Source organism: Chiroxiphia lanceolata, chromosome 4, assembly GCF_009829145.1.
Source record: "Chiroxiphia lanceolata isolate bChiLan1 chromosome 4, bChiLan1.pri, whole genome shotgun sequence".
Classification (NCBI taxonomy): Eukaryota; Metazoa; Chordata; class Aves; order Passeriformes; family Pipridae; genus Chiroxiphia; species Chiroxiphia lanceolata.
In genome coordinates this window covers 16,609,732-16,631,056 of record NC_045640.1, presented here as the reverse complement: position 1 = coordinate 16,631,056, position 21,325 = coordinate 16,609,732, and the positions used below count along the sequence as shown (strand labels likewise).

The window sequence follows — 21,325 nt, the reverse complement described above, 5'->3', positions numbered from 1 at the left end:
GTCTCTTTGGGTAGCAGCTTGACGACAGTGGTATGGCGGTTTGGAGCAGCCCAGGCAATGGGGCTGGCTACACGCCCCCTAACCCACACTCCCACAGCACACACAAAACTTTAAAGGTGGCAGATCCAAGTGGGAATAGAGCTGACACACTGTCAGGATCCCTGTAACTTTATGTTCCTTTGATTCTGTCTTCTGTTTTACTGTTCTGAGCATCACACCAGTCTAGATGACAACAGGCAACTGGAAGAGCTGCCAGAGCCTGTAATTAGCAGGCTCCTACCCTGGGACTTGGTTCTTGCTGGTGGGCTGTAGGTGTTGGATAATTTGCCAGTTAATCAATGGGAATTATTAAAATATCACTGCATATTTTTGCTTTGTGCTAGACCTGTACACAGAAGCTCTTATATGGGGGTTGAGGGGAGTATCTGCAGTTCTCAATCATGAAAGCAAATCCTACTGTTCTTTCCTCCTCATTCACTTTCACTACTCCAAGTTTGTCCCTTTTTTTTTAACTTAAAGGAACTTCTTCCTTTCCCCCCACCAGCAGCCAAAATAAAAAATATTAATATAATGGCCATGTTTAACTTCTCGAAGCAGTGAATTTTAGCTTGATCTAAAAGTCCTTAAAACAGAAACACTTTTCAAGCTATGCAAAATTCTGCCATTTTAATTCAAAAAGTGTGTCCCTTCTTGGGCAAATATGTTTTATTTTGGATTTGCTTTGCAAAGAAAGTAAAACCCATAACTTGGTGGATTCTTGGTTGGTTTTTTTTTGACATTTATTTAAGAAGATGGTACTTCGGTTATAAAACTTGTGTATGTTAATGCTGTAACTGTAATTTTTCTGGCCTTAGGCTTTAAGGTATCTGCTGGGATCTGTTATAGTACAAGATACACACAGGAAAGTCTTCTCCTAGGTGCGTAGCCATGATACAGGATTCTTATAGGGCCAGTGAACCCTGGCAGAGCACTGTCACAGTCACCTCAGAACTACTGAGCCAAACATTGCACAAGCTATTTATTAAACTCAGCACCTCCAGTAATGGTAACCAAGTGGCAGTGTAGTATTGCTACCTAGCTGGGGTGCACTTAAAGAAAGAAGTGAAATTCCCCATGTATTATCTGTTGTCTCTGTGTTTAGTGACAGAAGCTGTGGGAAGTCTGTAAAAGCAGCTCAATACGTCACTTCTTATGGAAACTGTCATTCCATAAGAGCATACAGATATAGTTTTGCTAAACAGCTACTGGTACAGTAAAGATACATTGTGATCCAGATCAGTGGTCAGTAGAATATAACATGTGAACTTCTGTATTTTATTCTGAAAAGAGAGGTCAGATTTTCCAGAGAGCCAAATGCCAGCGAAAACTGGGATTTTTCAAATATGTCTTACAACATTCCTGCATTCAGTCAGATTTGAATTACATTTTTGGCAGTGGGTAAAGTGGGTAAAGCCGTATCGTGATCAAATATTTTTTGGGATGATTAGAAAAATTTAGAAAAAGTAATGGCGCATGCCTTGATTTCCCCATCTGTGAAATGGGTGATCCTGCAGCGTTCATGCGGAGCACCCTGACTGAGAACCGTTGTGGCTGCAGCTGATTGTTATTCTCTTAATCATATTAGTTAACTAAATCTGTTCCTAGAGTGGTTCCATTTGCTTGAATGAATTTACATGAGAGATTAATTCAGCACTGTTTATTGTTGTTTTTACATTTATTCAATACTGTAAATAATGCCTGATACTTTACAGCTGTGTATGAGGACACAGTCTGTGCTTCAAGGGCTTTTTTGTACAGGTAGTTTGAAGGCTCCCCTCCTAAACCTTGCACTTTTCCATGGAGCAGATGAGACCCTTTTGTTTATTCTATATTTTGAGGACTTTTCTTTCACGTGGTATCTGCTCCCAGCACTTTCCTGCAAGTATGATTCAACAGATAAAGTTCATCCCTCACCTCCAAAGGGGGATCCACTCCCCTTGCCCTCCTCTCCTCCCTCGGGACCCCCCCTCCCCAATGTTAGATATCCTTCATTGGCAACGCTCTCTAACCACTGCTGGATTTATGCCCAAGAATGATCCTGAAAACAGGGGCCAGTCTCCCACCTAGCTGCCACTGCCTTTAAGCCGGACAGCCGCTTCTAAAATGACCCATTTGTGCACTCCTGACCCCCGCAGAAGGGGACTGCTGGCAGTTCTCCGGGGGTCCCGCTCTTCCACCCGTCCCTTTGTGCTTTCCCATTTTCCGGGAGGTTTCTGCGGCTGGCATCTAAGTGCTCTCCATTGTGTGAAGTGTGGCGTGCGGGGGTTATGTCTTTGTGCAGGCTCCCCGGCCATCCCGCCGTGCCCCCGAGGTGCGGCCCCCCCCACCCCGCAGCCGCAGCCCCCGTATCGCGGCGCGGCCGCCCCGGGCGGGCAGAGCGGGCGCTGCGGGAGCCGTCGGGCGCGGGTGGAGCGCCGGCTGCCCGCGGCGGGATGGCCGTGGCCTGTGTTTATGTATTTTGTAGTAATCACATTTCTGACATTACCCGAGCGTGCTCCCGGCGCGGGGTGATTGGCTCAGGCAGCTTTTAAACCACCTATATGCTAAAGAGCCCGCTGCCGGCTCCGGGGGAGGGGGGGCGGGGGGCTACGGGGGCACGGCGAGCCCCAGCCCCGCACCTCTGCCCGCCGCGGGGGGAATGGTGTTTCTGAACTAGTCGGCGGCGCGGACAGGAAATGACCCCTCCAGAAACTGCTGCTTTAAAACCGAGCGGCGGTGCCTGAAGCTATCCAGCCTCCCTCTCCCTGTCTGGAGCCTGTGCGCTCCCGCTCCCGCTCCCCCCCCACGCCCCCCCTCCGCCCGTCTCCGCCGGAGCGGGCTCCCACAGCAGTCCCCAGCCAGTGCGTGCAGCCTGGATGTGTGTGTGTGTGTGCGCGCCGCTACTTTGTACTGTGAAGAACACACAGCCCATGTGCTCTGTATGGATGTTGATGATACTCTGTGTAGCTTGAATCTCTGCAAGCAGGCAAGATGTCCAGCACACCACATGACCCTTTCTATTCTTCTCCTTTTGGCCCATTTTATAGGAGACACACACCATACATGGTGCAACCAGAGTACCGAATATATGAAATGAACAAGAGGCTGCAGTCGCGGACGGAGGTAAGTCCCCCAGCCTTGTTTTCCTGTGCATGGACCGTGGTAGGTTTCTGCCCGAATTCCAGCTGAAGCGTCCCACTAGACAGTGCAGTATATGCAGGCATGAACCCTAATTAATTTAGTAGTTTAATTGGGTAATCCCTCATTATGATTCCACGCAGAGCAACTCTTTGAGGAGATACCAGCTTAGGCTGAAATCGTGAAATTACAGTACAGCACTTCAGGGTTGATTGTAACGGTGGTCTCAGGAAATTTCTTTGCCTTAGTGTGTTGTTTGCTCAGGATCTGTCCTGCTGGCATTTGCAGCTATAATATTGCAAGGTATTGCTTCAGATTTTGCACAAAATTATTTCTGAACTGTTGCAGGTTTAGGGGGAGAGACAAACATTTCTCTGGTTTTGTTTTGTAAACTCATTAAAATTAAAAATTAATGATAACTGAAAACAGGAGCAGAGTTTTAAAAACTTATTCCTAGGATACTCTTAAAGAACACATGCTTGGGACGACCGGCAAGAGAAATTTGTGTTTACATTTAGAATGCTGTTGCTTTTAGCAAGAGAGATGGTCGGTTCGCTACTTTATCACATAGCTGTCAAAAGTATCCAATAACGTAAACTACATTCACTGTTGGTTATGCTTTGTATAATGTGCTAGTGGTTTATACACCCAGGCTTCAAAATCCAGATCAGCCACCACAAAGAATATACTGAATGGGAGGGGGAAATACTTCTGTCACTTAAAGAAAAAAAGTAGTGGGGGCTGTGTCTTGTTATTTACATCGTAAAATAAAGCACACTTTTAAATTCTGCTGAAGTAAAAAGTGTGTGGCTGAATCAGGCTGGATTTCTGTCCATGTGTCTGTGTTTGTGCAGCAAACATTCTTGCTGCTGCAATTTTTCATAGTAGTGTATTAGTGGTGCCCTGAAAAGACTTTTAAAAAGTATTAATCTGTTATAGTGAACAGCTTTATATAACGATAAATATCTGCCAGATTTGTGCCATGTAGCATGGTAAAGGATCTCGTGTTGATCTGTTTGTTGTATTGTGATTCTTTAAGATAACATGAGGTTATAATAAAATAAAACACACATGCCTGAATTGTCAGCGTAGCCATGAAGAATCTGTGACGTTTAATGTATATGATACAGCTAACGAGATGTGACCTGCTTTCTGATTGGGTACCACCACGGGGTAACTGCTTTTCCAGCAGTTACCACTGCCAGACTTAAAACATTGCTGGGGAGTAATTGGTAATACACTTCGTGCTGGCTAAAAACTCCTAGCGGCTCCTTGCTCCCAAAATCACGGCAACTGTTTGTCAATTTTGCCCCAAGTTGTTGGTTGTAGAGGGTCACTGCCATTTAAATAGAAAGAGGGGGTTTGTGGGGGTTTGTTTGTACTGTTCATTTGTCACTGTCTTGCAATTCTGTTCCTTGCATTCCTGTACATATTCATGTAATAATTTCTAGACTTTTTCAAGGGAAAAGAGCAAACATGTATCATTGAGTGATTTCTTCAGGGTTTTATATACAAGCTGCTCTAAAACCTGTCAGTGCTAATTTAGCCTTTTTACATATTATTAGTGGTACTTTTAATAATTGACCAGTCTCTGATTGCAACTCTTTTACAAATATTACACTAGAAAAAGTTTTTGAGGGACTTGTGAAACAACTTCCCCCTCCTTCGTTGCTGAGGTGTGCTGAGTTAGACTTCAGGGCATTTAACTGCAGTTTTTGCTGCACACATTCAGATGGACCATTGTGGGCAAAAAGCAGAAACTTACTCTTCCTTGCTAGGACTGCCATAGGTTTCAGCAGCATTTTACTTTGACAGACGATGTTTAGCTAATGAAGGCCTTATGCTCTAGCATTTCTTTTAGTTGCTCAGAGTAAAAATTTTTTTGCTGTGTGATTGTTCAGCGTTTACATTCCGGTTCTCTCTTTTTTTTTTTTTTTAATTTCTGAGCTCTGTGCTGTAATCATTGTTATTCATTGAAATGTGTTTTCTAGGTAACTTCAGTTCATCTCATTCATCGTCCAATTAAAACGTCTCCTTAATAAAAAAAAATTATTGAACTAGTTTCCTGGGACACTTAGTCACTAGATGTGGACAGTCTGTGACGACTCATGCTGGCTTCTGGGGCAGGTCTGGAGTGGAAGTTTCATGTTAATTTTATGCAGTTCCAATCATTTTTGGGATTGGTAACTGAAGGCTTCTGGAGCATGTATAACCAGCTCTAAATTTTTTGAATCCAGAGCCCTGTATGTCATGGAAGGAATGTGCTTGTGCTGTGGGTGATACAGGCTTACTGCATGAACATTTCTCTTCAGGAAGTCTTTGGAATAATCTAGGCACTGGTCTCTGAAGGAGGCTGCTTGTGCTCTGTGAGCCCCAGGGGGTAGGTGAGCACAGGCAAAGCAGCTTAAGGGGAACGGAATAACAAAGAAACTCTCCAAAAGACTGGGGGTAGCAAACGGGCAGATTCCACGTGGACCCAACTTGTGCAGAGAGCCAGTGCCAAGTGAAGATGCATTAAAAAATGGGAAACTACAGCTGTTATCCCAAATATATCCGTGGAAAGCCTTTGGGATTTTCCTGGTTTCCTACAAAATAAAAATGTTTTTAATAATTCTTTAGAGTCAGATTCTCTACTGTCCCTTGCAGTGGTGGAAGTTCCAAGGCGGAGCAAAACATACATAATTTAATAATGTTGTACAGAGGATGGATGGAGAGGCTGTGGAAGGAGTATCTGTATGTCATGTCTATCTGTTTTCTCCCCTCCATCTGCTAGCCTTTGTAGTGAATTCCTGTAGCAACTCTCTGTAGCTTGCAGGTAGGTGAGAAACAATTCCAAAAAAGCAATGAGCTCCTAGAAGCACCATTGGGGAACACACCAGTAAATGCCATTTGTTCTCCTGCTCTCCGAGCAGCAGGGTCAGTTGTTTGTTGGGTGTTGTAGAAGTGTCCTCAGAACAACTCTATGCTTGGGGACCCTTCCTGAGAAATCCACTGTTTCCACTCTGGTTTCTGTCAGCATTGGGTGGAAGGGAATAACAGTCAGTATGAAGGATGTGCTCAGTGTATTAAGCAGATGAAGTACAGAGTGATAAAGAAAGGTCATTTAGATGCAACATAATTATCTTTGTTGTTCTTGTTTTCTTTAGGAAGAAATGGAAGTCATGAAAGTAAAGAATTAGCAGCTTTAGCCTGTGTTAGATGTGCAAACTTTTGCTCTCCAAACTTCTTATAACTTTATGAGCTCCTCAGACAGAACCTACAACTGCCTTTTTAAATTCAGGGTCAGTCTTAGGCGAAGAATTCCAATCACACCCAGGCAGGGGGTGGTTTTATGATGTAAGTACTGGCAAAAGTCCACCATCTAGCTAATTCTTATGTGATCTAAAGTAAATTAGGGAGTCTGAGTTACTAAATAGTGTACAGGAACACCTTACCTTCCTTAAAAGTTGTTCAAAGAAATCTAATGTGATAATACTTTTTTCTAAATCAATACATACTTTCTTAATAATACTTTGGGAGTATCTAGTGCCATTTTGTAATGCATCAACAATCCTGATTTAAAGAAAAAAAAATGAATATTTAAATGCTTAATAATCTCTGGCAGATATAAAGATAAGTCTTGCTTACTTTTCTCTCATAGTTGATTAACTTTCTGGTTAACCAAAATGCAGCTGTTTTCCTTGCTCTGTGTGTGGTTTTAAGGATTTCATCACCATTCACTCAAACTCAGTTTATCTTAATATTTTTGTATCTGTGTTGGTTTACCATTTCAAGAAAGCAATCCTGTTGTGGCATAATCAGCAGTTTCTGAAGTTCTAGGTAGCAATACACAACATAGGTAAAGTAGCGTAAATGTTTTCTCCGTTTTTCATAAAACTTGATGTTTAAAAAGGCATCTCTTTTCCTCTTTGATGTTGTAAATCCTTTTCTGTTCCAATTTTTAGTCATTTGAAAATGCTCACACTTAAAAGAAAACAAAAGGTGATTATATCTTGTATATAATTATTCAGTAACATTACAGTGTGCCATGGAGAGATCACTTAGAGCCGCTGACAGTTTAAAGTTTGAGGCATTGCTTTATTGTCAGTAATCAAAGAAATGTATCAAGCCTTTCACTTGTTTATTTAGTCCCCTGTACTGTTAGAACTTTTGTGTATCACAATATATTAAATTCACCTGTATCTTCCTCTGTAACTACAAGAGATTATGCTTTACATCACCACTACATGCAAAACACAGTTTTCCCTCTGGCTAACAGAAAAATGTTTTAAGGGTGACTGGAGAGCTTGATTAGTAGCATATTTGTTTTAAAGACAACCAGCTTAATCAAATGATATTAAACTCCTATGAAACTATATAGTGAATTTAACAAAGTAGAGATTTCATAATGGAAGAAAATGTAAAGAAAATGAAAAGGAAAATAAAGGAGGATGTTATGGTTATTTAAAAGCTACTAAATGAACCGGAAGCTTACACAGACATTTATATGCAACCAAATATTTAAAGCAAATCAAAGCAAAACAAATTTTCTGCAGTTTGATGAAATTCACTTATTTTACTTCTTCACATTGCTATCTGATGAAATAATCTTCTTCTTCCTGATACATTTTTAATAGATTAGTCATAAAAATCTATGTTATGACATCACATTTGTTCACATAGCAACTTAGTATGGCAAACACATCTCTCATATTGTGTACGTAAGTCTGAGTTTGTCCAGTGAGTTTGTTTTGTTGAGGAGAAAACACATAAACTTCTGTCTCAAGGTATTTTTGAGGAAATACTCTTTCACCCACAAATATACAAATACTTAGCAATTCTAGGAACATGAGTAAAGTATTTTGAGAGTACTTATGAACCATGCTTTGCTGAAACTAATAGGTCAGTTTAAAAAAAACCCCTTGAATGCCTTTAGGCATACACTGATTTCAGAATGGATTCAAGGCTCTTTTTACTGATTGTTTTTTATTTGATATACTTTTTTCATCCCTTAAAAAATTTCAGTTGCAGCTGTTTTCAATTAAAATTGTTACAAACTAACAATTCTTATGAGGCCGGGGAATAAAAAAAAAGACTCTACTTCCTTTACATGCTGATCCTTAGTTTACAATCAGGGATGTCTTGCTGCTTTTGCTTCCCCCTCCCCCGCCGAACTTATAATATAGAAGGGAAACTGCACACATAAGGAGCGGGGAGCTATTGGGGGTAGGGACTGGTGAGGACGGAGAAAGAATCAGTGCAAAAGTGTAAGAATGGGTCTTGTCTGCAATCACGCTGATACTTACTAGATGATTTTCTATAAAGAAACCTTTTCAACCCTTCCTTTTCTCTTTTTCATTCTTTACTCTTTAAACCATTAATCCACTTAAAAAAACCTTAGACCTAGTCTTTCCCTGATGTAAACAAGATTCACTATGCAGATCCAGTGTCAAAAATAGAAGCTGTTGGTTAGTGAGAAGGAACAAAACAAAGATCATAACAAGGACCCAGTCTTGGGCTCTTATTTAAGCTGGAGTTTTGCCTGCAGTAGGATTGCAAGGTCAGATAAAAGGGAAAATAATTTGATTTTGATATATACTCTTTCTTTGTTTAAAAAGAAAGGGTATGGGTAGATTGCTAAACTCCTTGCAATATTTTTTAGCTGGACTCCTTAATTCAAATGGTATTTTTTTGTATCTCTTTGCCAGAAGTTGCATATCTACTGCAAACAGACGTTCCAATCATGCTGGTACTTTGTTCGGTTGTTTCCTCCCCAAGAAGAACCTTCTTTCCTGCACTGTACTGTGTAAACAGGCCAGGGTAGATCCTCAGTTTTCCTGGCTGCTCCTTTCCAAAAGTTGTTTCTGGGCTGCTTGATGCCTCAGAGGGGTGATCATGGCAGGAACAAGGTTACCCCAAAGTGACTGATGATTGGTCTCCAAAAAAAGGCTGTGGTAGGGCAGGGTCAGGTCTTAATGGTCTTATTTGTTAGACACAAATAGAAATGAAAGAAATATCCCCAAACCCCTGGCTGAAATATTCTCCCTAGGCTTGTGTCTTTCCTTTCACTGTGTGTTGTTTCTGTGTTCGGTTACCGTGAAAATTTCAGAGGGAAATAATTTTATGGTCAGAATACTGTTTCCATTTCTTTCACATTGTGGTGGACAGTCATGCCCTACTAAACTAAAGCCTGTAAGTTATTGATCTAAGCTCAATAGTCCACTTGGTACTCCTGAGGTAACAGAGGATCAACTAGAACCACCTGCAGATCTTAAACCTCAGTATGGGAATAGTTGACGCTTCTGGAAACAACTCTGGCACTTTCATGCCTTAAGAGGTTAATGAAAAACCAACTGATCTGGAAAAATGAGACCTTTTTGCAGAACTAAACATGAAGTAGGGCTTGGTGTGTTTCTAAGCCTATCACCTCTTCAGGATTCAAGAGTGTTGGTAGTGTAGAGTCTTTGCAAAGGCCATAAACTTTACAAGAACAGGTTGTTCTCTGCATGAGACTTAGGTTGCCTTGGTACTCCCTTGTTGTTTCTACAGTATGGTCAAGAAGGCATACCATGTGGAAACTCCTGGCCAAGGAGTGTTCCCATCCTCGTCATACAGACTTGAATCGTAGACTCATAGATTGTTTTGGGTTGAAGCATGAGACTTGCGTGTAGCAGTGTACTTTTTTATGAATAACTCTGATAAATACAGTCAAAATATAAGTATCAAAGTAGAACTTTTCCCTCAGGTCTTTCTGTTGTCAATATTCGCATTCAGATACTTGGCCAGAGGAGAGCCGCAAACTCCAAACTGATGCAGTAAAGCCATAATTTTATGTAGATTTCTAAATGTACTTGAAATCTAGTGTCTGGTCACCTGCAAACTAAATAGTTAGATCTTCTCATCCTTTGGAGCAACTAATAACTTGGAACATTGCTGTAATATCTGTCACACATGATCTGCAATACCTGTTGATATTTGTCTTCCCTGCTTCTAAGTTTGCCAAGCCCGGTTAGCTGAGCAGAAACATTGTTTGTACCTGTGTTTAAAAAGGGAAGGGAGAAATCTAACCTCTGGGTATAATTTTAACATCACATTACTCACATAGAGCAGATTCAGTATCTATTCAGATCCCATCCAGTTACTGCAGTTCCATTTACTGCAACTGCTAGCTGCAGACTGGAGCATCCAAAAGAATTGCACAGCCTAGTTGGATGACCTTATCTGTTGCATTCAGAGGGAAAAGGAAACGTGTATATAAAAGTGATCACATTTGGAAACCTCTGTTAAGGCAGATTCAAGAATAGACTGAATCATAGATCCGCTCTGCTTATTCTTCAAAAATACCTGGGAAAAAAACAACTGTCCCTGTATGAGTATTAGGTGCAGTCTCACATCATGTGTGCAGTGGACTATTTTTACTTTTCTTTTGGACTTTCAAACATTTTTTTTTCACATGTTTTATTATGTTATTTTCTAAAGTAGTAAATTTAGAAAATTATGACTTGCAGCACATTATGTATTTGAAGTATTTAATGTATCTTACTGTGATTTTTGTTCCAGTTGTGTAGTTTTACCTCAGCCATTAGCTGGAGATTTTATCACACAAAGAACTGCCATCTGTATTAGAGTAGGTTACAAAGAGATTTCTGAGATATTAACAACCACATTATACAAAAGGAAATATTCTAAATCTTTAAATACAGTAGAGAGACAAAAATGCTCAGAAAACAGGAAAGTAAATAGAGTGAAACTGTTGAATCTTATTCCTGTTTAAACAGAAGCACCCTCAGCGTACTTTCATCCCTTAGGAAAGCAGTCAGCAGCACCAACATTCCTAACCATCGTCTATGAACTAGACATACTCCAAGCTGTGATGTGCAAGGCAGGCATGACATGTGCTTTGCCTCGAGCTTTGCAACTGGGATAGTATTTTACAGCTGGAAAAAGAGAATACAAAGCGCCTTGCACCTAGAATGCTCTGATTTTTTCATGCAGTTTAAAAGTCTCATGATGGATCGTTTGGCAGTGGAGAAAGGCCTGCAACTGTCTGCTTTACTCTGTCCCGCATGTCCTGATAGTAACTTGCCTTTTCAGATCAGTGTCACCATCTTCCATAATTCTTGAACCCATTTTAAATACCAAAAATGTTTTCATGTCACTCTATTTCACATCACAATAATGCGAAAAGAAAAGAACTGCTATAAAATAGTTCCTTTAGAGCAAATGAAAATAATTTTTGTTGTTCAGCCTCTTGCAAGAGGGACCTTCCTTCCTTTTTGTACTTGACCAGCATTTCTCCAGCTTTCTTCTTCACTATACCAAGATGTTAAAAACATTGACAGATTACAGATTCTAGATGTGTGTTTGCAACTATACCTTTTGCTGTAGTGGATGAAAGCAATACCATAGCTCTGTCACTTCTACCTAGACTTAATCACTGGAGTATCAGTTAACCCTTAGGGTAATTAGGTAATAATGTTGTTGATGTGATTTGAAGTATCATTTTAAGCAATTAGAAGTTCAGATATAATGTGGTGAAATTATGCATTATATAGTGCATCTATCCATTTTACACAGGAAAAATTACCATATGTTTTGTGGGAAGCTTGGTGTTTTGCACTGACTGGAGTTCTGCTTGCATTTATGAACAGTGTGCCTGTAAACTCTGGCAATAACTCTTTGAAGGCCACACCTATGCATGCTGCTGATTATGCTAAATAGCATAGGCCCATTTTAATGAATCTGTTGGCATGAATAATGGGACATGAAAAGCCAACACACTGGATAAACATTCATTACCTGAGTGCAACAAATACTACATGCAAAATTTCTGTGACACTTCACTTGAGTTTAACAGTGAATTTGCTGTGGCTACGTTTATGGGTTTTATGCGTTTCTGTGAATGTTTGATCAATGGAGTTTTATTCTTACATTGCAGAATGCAAATTTCAATGTGCTAAGCATTCTTGAAAGAATTTGCTTATTTTATATGGGCTAAGCTGAGAGACTGTGTTTCCTGTTTTGTGCTTCCAAAATCTCCCAGATAGAACCATGATACTTAGAAATTAAATACATCAGAGAAGAATCTCTGATTGCTTTGCGGTGAGGACTGACTGGTGTATGAATGTAAAGCAAATTAATAACAATGACTGGTTGCAATGGGAAAATTACAAGTCAGTAAATATGATTCACGTGCATAATTTTTTCATGGGATGGAACGCTGCTTAGCATGCAGTTATATTAGAAAAATGGTAAAAAGTTTCTAAGCTTCCTGGCATTTTAAGCTCTAGCTCCATCTGTGCTCATCCAGTCTAGGATGCAAAACAATAACACACAATATATGACCAATTACAGCGTATAATCGTATCAGAATATTGCATACTTACATCATGCTGCTTGTTATGAAAGACAAGCAAAAATATGTCTTAAATTTGAATAATTAATGCATTTGGATAAATTCTTATTAATTCCTAGCAACTCTGGGCAGAACGCAGTGGAATTCATAAAATTTATTATTTGATGTGAATTATTAGCTCAGCTCCTTTCAGTACCTCTTAACACTGGCAGGGTTAATAAAGCAAAGACAAAACATTGGTCAAGGTGCCAGTGCACCAAATACCTCTCTTCCTTGACAGTGCTGTAAGATTGTTTAACACCCACATCAAGAACATCCTGAAGCAACCAACTTACACCTTGACTGATTGTTGCATCCAAAGGGTTGCACTTCTAAATACGCAGTGTAGCCCAGACAGAGCGGTGTTTAGCACTGGTATGTAACCTGAAGCCACAACCTGCGTGTCTAGACTGACAAGAATCCTACCAGTTGAGCCACTGTGACACCTTGTGGCTTATGAAGCAACACAAGCATCTTTTAGAAAACTAACAGGTAAAAACCAGAGGTTAATGGGTATTGACAAATATCCCTTCATACAACTATCAACAGAAATGTCTTTGCTGGGTTACTTTACTGTGTTTTCAAGCTACAGTTAAATTAAGCACTAATGGGTTAATTTCTGTTTGGGGTCTTTATAGTATGTATTTTACTGCAAAGTGTAATAAGCTGGGACATCATTTTGGTCAGTCTGACCTGCTGCTATTATCTGCAGTGCCTGGGTGTTTGCTCATCATTCAGATTACATAAAGAAACACTAGTTTTGGCTGCAGTACAGAGTAAATATTTTATTTGTTTGCAACCATTAATTTGGCTAATCAAAAAAGTGCCTGAAGGGTGCAATGTACTTTTTGGTGCTATGTCTAAATGGTAGCTGTACAGTAGCTTTAACTAAGATATAGTTAGCATTGGGCATGCAACTCAGTACATCCCTGAATCTGGGCTTAAATAGATCAGTGTTTGAACTGTGGATTATTCATTAATTACAATAAAGCTGTATTTTGCTGGGGGTTACTGGTAAATTTAAAATTAGGCAAATAATGCGTGGAGCTGAGAAGAAACACTGGATCTATAAATGCTCAGAACCTCACATTACCAGACACTGGTCTCCTGATAATCACTTGTTATGTCTTCAAACAAGCATTTCCACGTTTTCTTCCATGATGATCCTGACCATTTGAGAGGAGTTGCTTGTAAACTCACGTGTTATGTTCCCTAACATTTTATTTGGCTCTGATGCTTTCAAAAACTTAGGAACAATTGGGCTGAAATAGTTGTCTTCTGTTGCTAAATACCAACTTATTGCTGAATACACTGCCTTACGATATAAGGGGTCTGCATCCCTCTATTCTGTGTACTTAGGGTCTGTGTCCCTTATCTCCAGGTGTGGCCATAATGCTGTCACTTAAACATAATGCATAGACATACATGCCCAAACCTGCATTTAATTCAGTGGTGTGGGAAGTGGTAGCAGCACAGGGCTCAGGTCATGCAGTCTGCCTTATTTTACACACAGGTATTTTGATCCTTTGCTGAGCTTTATGCTCTTAAAGTTAGGTGTTTACTGATGGTCATACACTACCCTGTCTTCAGGATGCACACCTTTATATTTATTATAAGTTTTTAGGGCTGGGACCGCTTTCTCTCTTCTTGTACAGTGGAGTTCTGGTCCGTGTCTGTAGCACTTTGTGATTATTGTGCTATGTATTGTAATTAAATAAAGGCTAAAAGTAGATAGTAGTATTTAAAATACTTTCAAAACCAAATCTAAATATACCGTCATTTTGCTTTCATAAATCAAAATGTTTTAATTGATATTACATGTATTTATGCACTACAATGAATTATTTGACTAGAAAATACCATAATACTCCAAGTTCCTGGAAGATGACTGTTTAATGTTATTAATACATTTTGTTACTTCTCAAGTAATTCAGCACACCCGTGCAAACCTACTGGCTTTGCCAAGCAAGTACAAATATATTTTAGGGAAGCGTTCTGCTGGTTGATTTGTACATCTGATATTGTTATTAAATCTATTGCTTTTTAGTGTGATTCTTCAATAATTTCATGTCAATCAAAGAAGCTCATTCCAAGTCTGTTTTTTCTTAATAGTGGAAAAAACAACTTTCCACAGAAAAAGCATATTCTTTCTGATGGGAACTGGTGCTGTGGAATATGTATCTTATTTCATGACAGTTTGGGAAGGGAATATTGTAAAGTCTGGTGATAAATAAATTCTTGTAATAAGTACAGATGAATCAGAGAGGTTGTTCTAGGGAAGAAAGGCAACACTTATTTTTTTCTTTTATTGTTTGCACTCTACTGATTTAATTAGCCAGTGAGAACAGACCCACTTTGAATATTAAAAAGACAAAATCAACTTCCCCCTCCCCCGTCCCCACATCTGTTGCCTTTTGGAGACTACTTACAGTACCAAAACTACCCAGAGTCTTAAGTGATTTTGCTTTTTAACAGGCATTACCTGTATGTGCTTGCAAATAAGTGAGGTAGTTATAAATATTTTATTCTGGTTATGTGGAAAAGGTACTGCTTAAATTGTCATTTTGAAAGAAACTGGGCTACCTTAAGCAAAACCAATACATTTTTGGTGTTATAAAAATGGAGGTAGTCCCAGTCCTGATACATTTCTGAATGGTGATCTAATAGCAATATCTCAATGGTTACCACATTACAGAAACTTAAATTGTTCCTAGGTCTACTTGAAGTTGGAAAGAGTCCTGTCTAGGGTTATGCATTGGTCAGGAGCAGGAGAGCATAGATTGATAAAACTACTGAAATGATCTCTGCTCTGTTTCATTATGCTACTGCCTTCCGCAGTATCAATTAGATGGACTGAATTTCAATACGGCAGTGAAGCAGTTCGCTGCACCTCTACTGGGTTAGGCTCACCCTTGCACAGAGCTACAGCCTTCTAATCGCAGTCTAGAGTATGAATATTAATGCCTTGTCTGGATCGCAGTGTTGCAGGACCAAGGGATCCTTGTCAGTGCATCCTGCTTTGTGTTCATGCTATGTTGGCACCTTTCATCACCTGTGGACCCCAGAATTCCTTAGCATTGTTTAATGTCACATGTAAAGATAGCATCAAAAAAGGTGGATTTTTTCAATGGCTTTTTTTCTCAACATTTTTCTAGGCATATAGTAGCTACTTTACTAAAATATTTTTCCTGTTGAGAGGAAAGAACTCTCCCAATTTTGCTGAAGGTGGTTTTTTAGAAACACAATTACCTATACAATTTTCAAGATTATTAGGAAGTATATGAAACTATTAGGACCATGGGAACTTGGATAAACCCACCGGGTGTGCAAATTTGGTTATCAGAATAGATGCACTAAGCTTGAGAACGCTGAGTGTGATTATAAGAGTCAACTGAGAAACATAAATTGAGAGCTCAGCCCAGCAGTCTTTCCCTTCCTTAAAGATTGATGGCACACAGATGCATGATTGCAAATAACATAGTTTGTGGGCTAGTGATGCTGTGGTGATTAAAAAAAAAAGTTCTTGAAAATTCTTTTTCTCTATCACAACCTTCCTAGGTTTTTTCCAGCCTGATCTTGTAACCGCAGCTCCCCATCCCATGCAAAGACTTCCTGTTTGCAGCAATGAGATGAGCATTTGGCCCTGCATAGGAAGATTCTCGATGAAGGTGCAGAAGCTTGTATAGCAAAAACTTGCTTTTGTGGGACCTACCTATTCTTATGGGTTTACCAATTTTAAGTAATTTAGTTTTTAGAGGTGAATTTGAGGCACCTTAAAAGGACTAGAACAGCATATTCAGCTTTTCAGTGTTGTCCATAGTTGGCTTTGTGATAAAACTGCGTGTTCAGGGACTTATACTATGTTTGCACCATTTCACACAATGGCAAAGGTATAATAGAAAGCATGGTTAAGAGCAAGCAGCTCTCATATTAAGGAGTATTGTGTAGCAAAACAAATAACAGAAAGTGTATGAAGTTTTTCTCAATCAGAAATTTAGCTGGAGAAAAATGTATAGCCAATAAATTGGCAGAGTAGTAGGTAGATCTGGCAGGCTGCATGAAATACATCCTTTAACTGGGCTTATCCATACTGCTCGAAAGTGGATTCCAAAGCCTACATTGTTAGCTGTATTAATAAATAACAAATTTTGCAAGATTTGTTATTAGATTCTAATACTGATCAAAAATCAAATCCTGGACATTCATAGTTAATATTTTTTCAACATTTTTCTGAAGCAGCTGCTAGCTTCTACTGCTTTACCAGGAAGGAGAAAGAAGATGATTAAATTAAATTCATAGCCTTTTAGTGTCTGCTCAGCCTGCAAATGGCAGCGTGTGGGGTTTGTGGCTGTGACCTGGCAGACTTACAGCATTTTTATGACGTCAAATGCACACATCATGGGAAAGCTAAATATGAGCTTCAACCCCCCCCTCCCTGTTTGTTTGCATTTAGGAGACTAAGAACTTCTCCCAGTAAAAATGAGAGTGAGAGAATCGAGCCGCTCATTACACTTGCAAACTTGTGTGCTTGGCAGCATGATCTGAGTTACTAGGCCCAGCAGCTTGTTTTTGTAGACATGCTTTCTGTATAGTGCTTTATTTGCTTGGTATGGCAAATGATAACTTGCTGCTTTAATAAGTGAAAAATGAATGCAGCTAGAAAATCTTGAGTTCTGCTGAAATAAATAGCAAGTTCTTCATTAGCTTCAACAGCACCAGCACCACATAAAGTATGGATTCCTTCAGTTTGTTATTTGTATGAACCTTTGAGTTCTTTTGCTAAGAAAATGAGATTGAAATAATTATGTCTACAAGGTTTTATATATCTTGACAAAATGTTACTATCTGTTCACACTCAGTTGCATTTAAAACCTATGGGTACATTTCAGGCCATAAAATAAGTTTACAAAATAACAGCTGCTTGCATTTATAGTTGTCTCCCTCATATCTACTTAATGATTTATTTATTTCTAGGAATTGCATTTGAAATTCCCAGACATCTAAACCTTTTTCAGCATGAAACTGACCACTGATCTTAAGAAATCATCTATATCAGCACCAACTCAATCACTGACAAGGACTGGAGGAAATGAAACATCTGGGATCTATTAAGATTTTTATTTATGCTTTTAAATATTGAAATGTGTATGGCTGCTTGGCTTTTACGCTTTGAGCATGAATCCATTAAAGAAAGCTCTCATAACACAAACAGTTGCATGGTAAAGCGATTTGGGCTGGAAAACTAGGACCCTACCACGTAATTGCAGGGGAATTGCAAGGAAGGTGATGACTGTGGTGAACATGGGCTTATCTATTTATTGTGGTGACAGAAAGACTTTACCAAGTTCTTCTCAAAGATAAGACTCTTCAATTCTCTCATAGCTTCTCGCAGAAAATGCTTCACTGATGCATTTATCTCCTTTCTATACGCTGTGCATTTGAGATGTGACCTTGTTGCAGTCTTCAGTGTTTGGTGATGGCCTGAAGTTTTCTCACTACCACGCTTTCAAATACTCCCCTGTCTGCACCCTCATCAAAGGAAACTGTTTTTTGTTGTTAGCTTGCCTTTGTAATCATGTCATATTTTTGAAGGAGGAAGGAGAATGTTAGACCAGGGGCCCAGGCCTCATCAGAAGGCCACAAACTCTGCTAAATTTGTTCTGCTCCTTTGTGTTCCTCTGGAGCCTGTGGAGAGAGAAGGGCATGGGATGGGGGGGTTACAGCTTCTGAGGTACTCTGTCATCACAATACCTGGCAGATTGTAAACATATTGCTAAAGACTGACATAAGTGCAACAGGCACTGTGGCTACTGGGCTTTTTCAGAGGTCAAATAAGGAAAGGCCTGAGTGGGAATGCAGTCAGGTTTTCCACAGAACTGCACCTTGAAGGCAGTACCTGTGCCTGAAACGAGGCAACTCTTGTGTTGGGGCCGAAATGTTTGGGGCTGCAGGCTCTTGTTGATGCTTTGTAAATACACCTTTCTGCTTTCCTCCTCCTTCAGCCAATACATTTAATTCCTAAGCCAAAGGATTGTGGAGACTGTTCTCGTTAATCAAGTGCTGGCAGAGGGCAGCCTGCAGTATGGCAGTACTGCACGCAGTGTCTGGACTCCTCAGCACCAACAGCAGGAGCTGAAGGAAGGGCTCCAGTTAGACATCAGTAAGTAACTGAATGCTACTCTAACTGAGACCGGTCACTAGAGAGGGGGAGATCTTGCACATTAAACTGGAGTATTACAGGCATTTTGGAGGAAGATTGAAAATCCTACTTATAGTGACTGGTGGAAAGAGGTGCTCAGTACCAGGTAGCGGTCCCTCAGCTGAGGCTGAGCCTCTTCCATCCCACAGAAACCCTCTTTTATAATATATTTGGGATTTTGTCTGAGGCTTGCTGATTTCACTGAAGACTCTCAACACAATATCTGGAAATAATTAATGGGAAACCACAGCACTGTGGGGAAGAGGAAGGAAAAAGGATGCACACTTTTAGAGAACAGGTGCATTCAAGGTACGCTTCTCTTAGTGAGTCGTACCAGAATTTTCCATTCTTTACTTTTGGATTCAGGGAAATAGGAGAATGATACAGTAAATAGTGAAAGTTAGCTTTAGGAAGGTAAAGGTTTTCAGAAGTGACTTTCCAGCAAATATACCAGTCTGACTGACCATGAACAGGCGAATGTTTAAATACCATTTTTATAGACATTACTAACCGAAAGGGAACAGTAAAAGCAGAAGGGTTTCCTGGTGCAGCACACAGTGTCTTAAAAGGACATTTTGAAATTTGTTGTGACTTGACATGCAAGTTTAAGATTGGATAATATCCTGTAGTGAAGATGATGTACTTATTGAACTTGTATTACCTTGATGAACCACATTTAAAACTTGCCTAGGAAGTATCTAAAAAACTATACTGATGTAGTAGCTCAGTGAAAAGCTAATATATTATGTATCAACAAATGTTAACTATGTTGTACAGATTTGCATACCCTTCAGGATTTCGCTTTATGCCTTTTCACAATGTACACATGAAAATTTTATCTATGTCAGAATAAAAACTTAAAGAAAAAGGAAATTTGTTAAAGTTTCACCCAGAACCTCCATTGCTTATGCCGGGAACTGCAGTGAATACAGATGATTCCACCACTGATTATCATTCCAAATGTCAATGCTGTGGGGCTTTCCTTTTAAGTGACGTTGAAAGAGAGATTTATTGTTTTACAAGTTTAGATTGATGTTTCTTGTTCATTTAGAGAGATGCACTATGTTGTAATAGCTGGCAACCTAAACTTATACTATGAATGAAAGAGCACATTTACAAAATCTGAGAGCTAGATCATAGTGTGTCAATTCTGTGAAGGATTGTTTGCTCAATGATTAGTTGCAGCACTCCTACTAAATGTGTTTCAATTCAGTTTTTGTCACTGAGAAATCGAGAAATAGGTGGCTTATTAAAGGCGACCACATCCTTTTATGCAAATTTAATGCACTTGGCAGGTTTATCATGATAAATAGTCAGGATGAGATAGTTCATGATGTATCTCTAATCTCTTCTGTGAAGATGTTCATGTCTTGCAGGAAGTAGCCCCTTGAGAGTTGAAATCTTCAGAAGTATGTGACAGATGGTGGTGTCTGTAGAGTCTCATGACTTGCTTTGAAGTCCCTCCAAATGATGCTTTCAGTTATTGTTCAGTTTTTGCAAGTTCATCTCTCTTGCTTCATCTCTCCTTGGTGTCCTCTTCTCTCCTCCATTACGTTATGTCCCCAAGTTGTTTCTCATACTGGCAACATGTGCCACATCTTACAGAGTACATCACAACTCTCTCCCCAGTCCTGTCATATTTTTGCCTGTAAAGTTGTTCTTCCATTAGGCATTTTGCATATTTTAAGTGAAGTGGTTCACAACAGGAAAACAATAAAACAGAACAAATGTCTTAGAAAATCCTATCTATCATTCATATGTTGTGTTCAGTTTTTGAGTAAATCTTTGGAGCCAACGTCAGTGCCAGTGTCTTGTTAATTATGCTATATCATGTTAATTATAATCAATTACCAATATTAATTAGGCCAACTTCTCTTTTGATTAATAACAAGAAATGGTTAAATTTTAATGCTGCTGCAGGGGATCTGAAGGAACTCATATAATCAAAATAACACTGCAAAGCTTTTTATGCAAACCTTAATTTACTGGAACACAGCTAATGAAATAGATACAATATAAAAGCATAAAAAATACAGTTACACATCTGGAAAACTGTGTATTTTCAGAGCTTAATATTTTCACTTTTCATTAGTTGGCCTAGATTGATCTGAATTTGGATGAGATTTTTTTTTCTGAAATCAAGTATCAAATTTCATGTAAATTTTTATACCTGTCATACTTCCTTTCTAAGTTCACATTTTAGAATCTCTCTTCTTAAGTATTTCTGTTACTATTGTCACTATACATAACTTTGTGTGTAATAATTGGTAATATTTACTTTGGTAGGGTACCTAGGGGTTTTTTTTGGCATTATTTCTCTCTCAAATGCAATTCCCACAGCTTCACAACTTGATCTCATTTAAATAGGAAAGGAAAGGCTGAGAATAGTTTTTAAATGGGAAAAGAAAGGCCCAGGAAAGGCTGAGGGAGTTGGGGTTATTCAGCCTGGAGAAGAGAAGGCTCTGATATGACCTCACTGCAGACTTTCATTACCTAAAGGGGGGCTGCAGGAGAGCTGGAGAGGGAGTTTATACAAGGGTATATAATGATAAGACAAGGGGGGATGGCTTTAAACTGAAAGAGGGCAGATTTAGATT

General features: G+C 39.4%; 1 protein-coding gene across 10 annotated transcripts in view; it reads left to right on the top strand.

Annotated features, from left to right (window-relative positions):
- Positions 1–2,820: 2,820 nt before the first annotated feature.
- The window catches only part of LDB2 (LIM domain binding 2), a 218,357-nt gene continuing 199,852 nt past the window's right edge, over positions 2,821–21,325 (top strand). For 3 of the 10 annotated variants that reach the window (XM_032686167.1, XM_032686168.1, XM_032686166.1), the window contains exon 1: positions 2,821–3,141. In XM_032686167.1, the coding sequence (XP_032542058.1) occupies positions 3,010–3,141 (132 nt within the window). In that variant the 5' untranslated portion in view covers positions 2,821–3,009. The remainder of the gene's footprint in view (positions 3,142–21,325) is intronic. The other 7 variants (XM_032686163.1, XM_032686165.1, XM_032686169.1 and 4 more) reach the window with 3 other exon arrangements.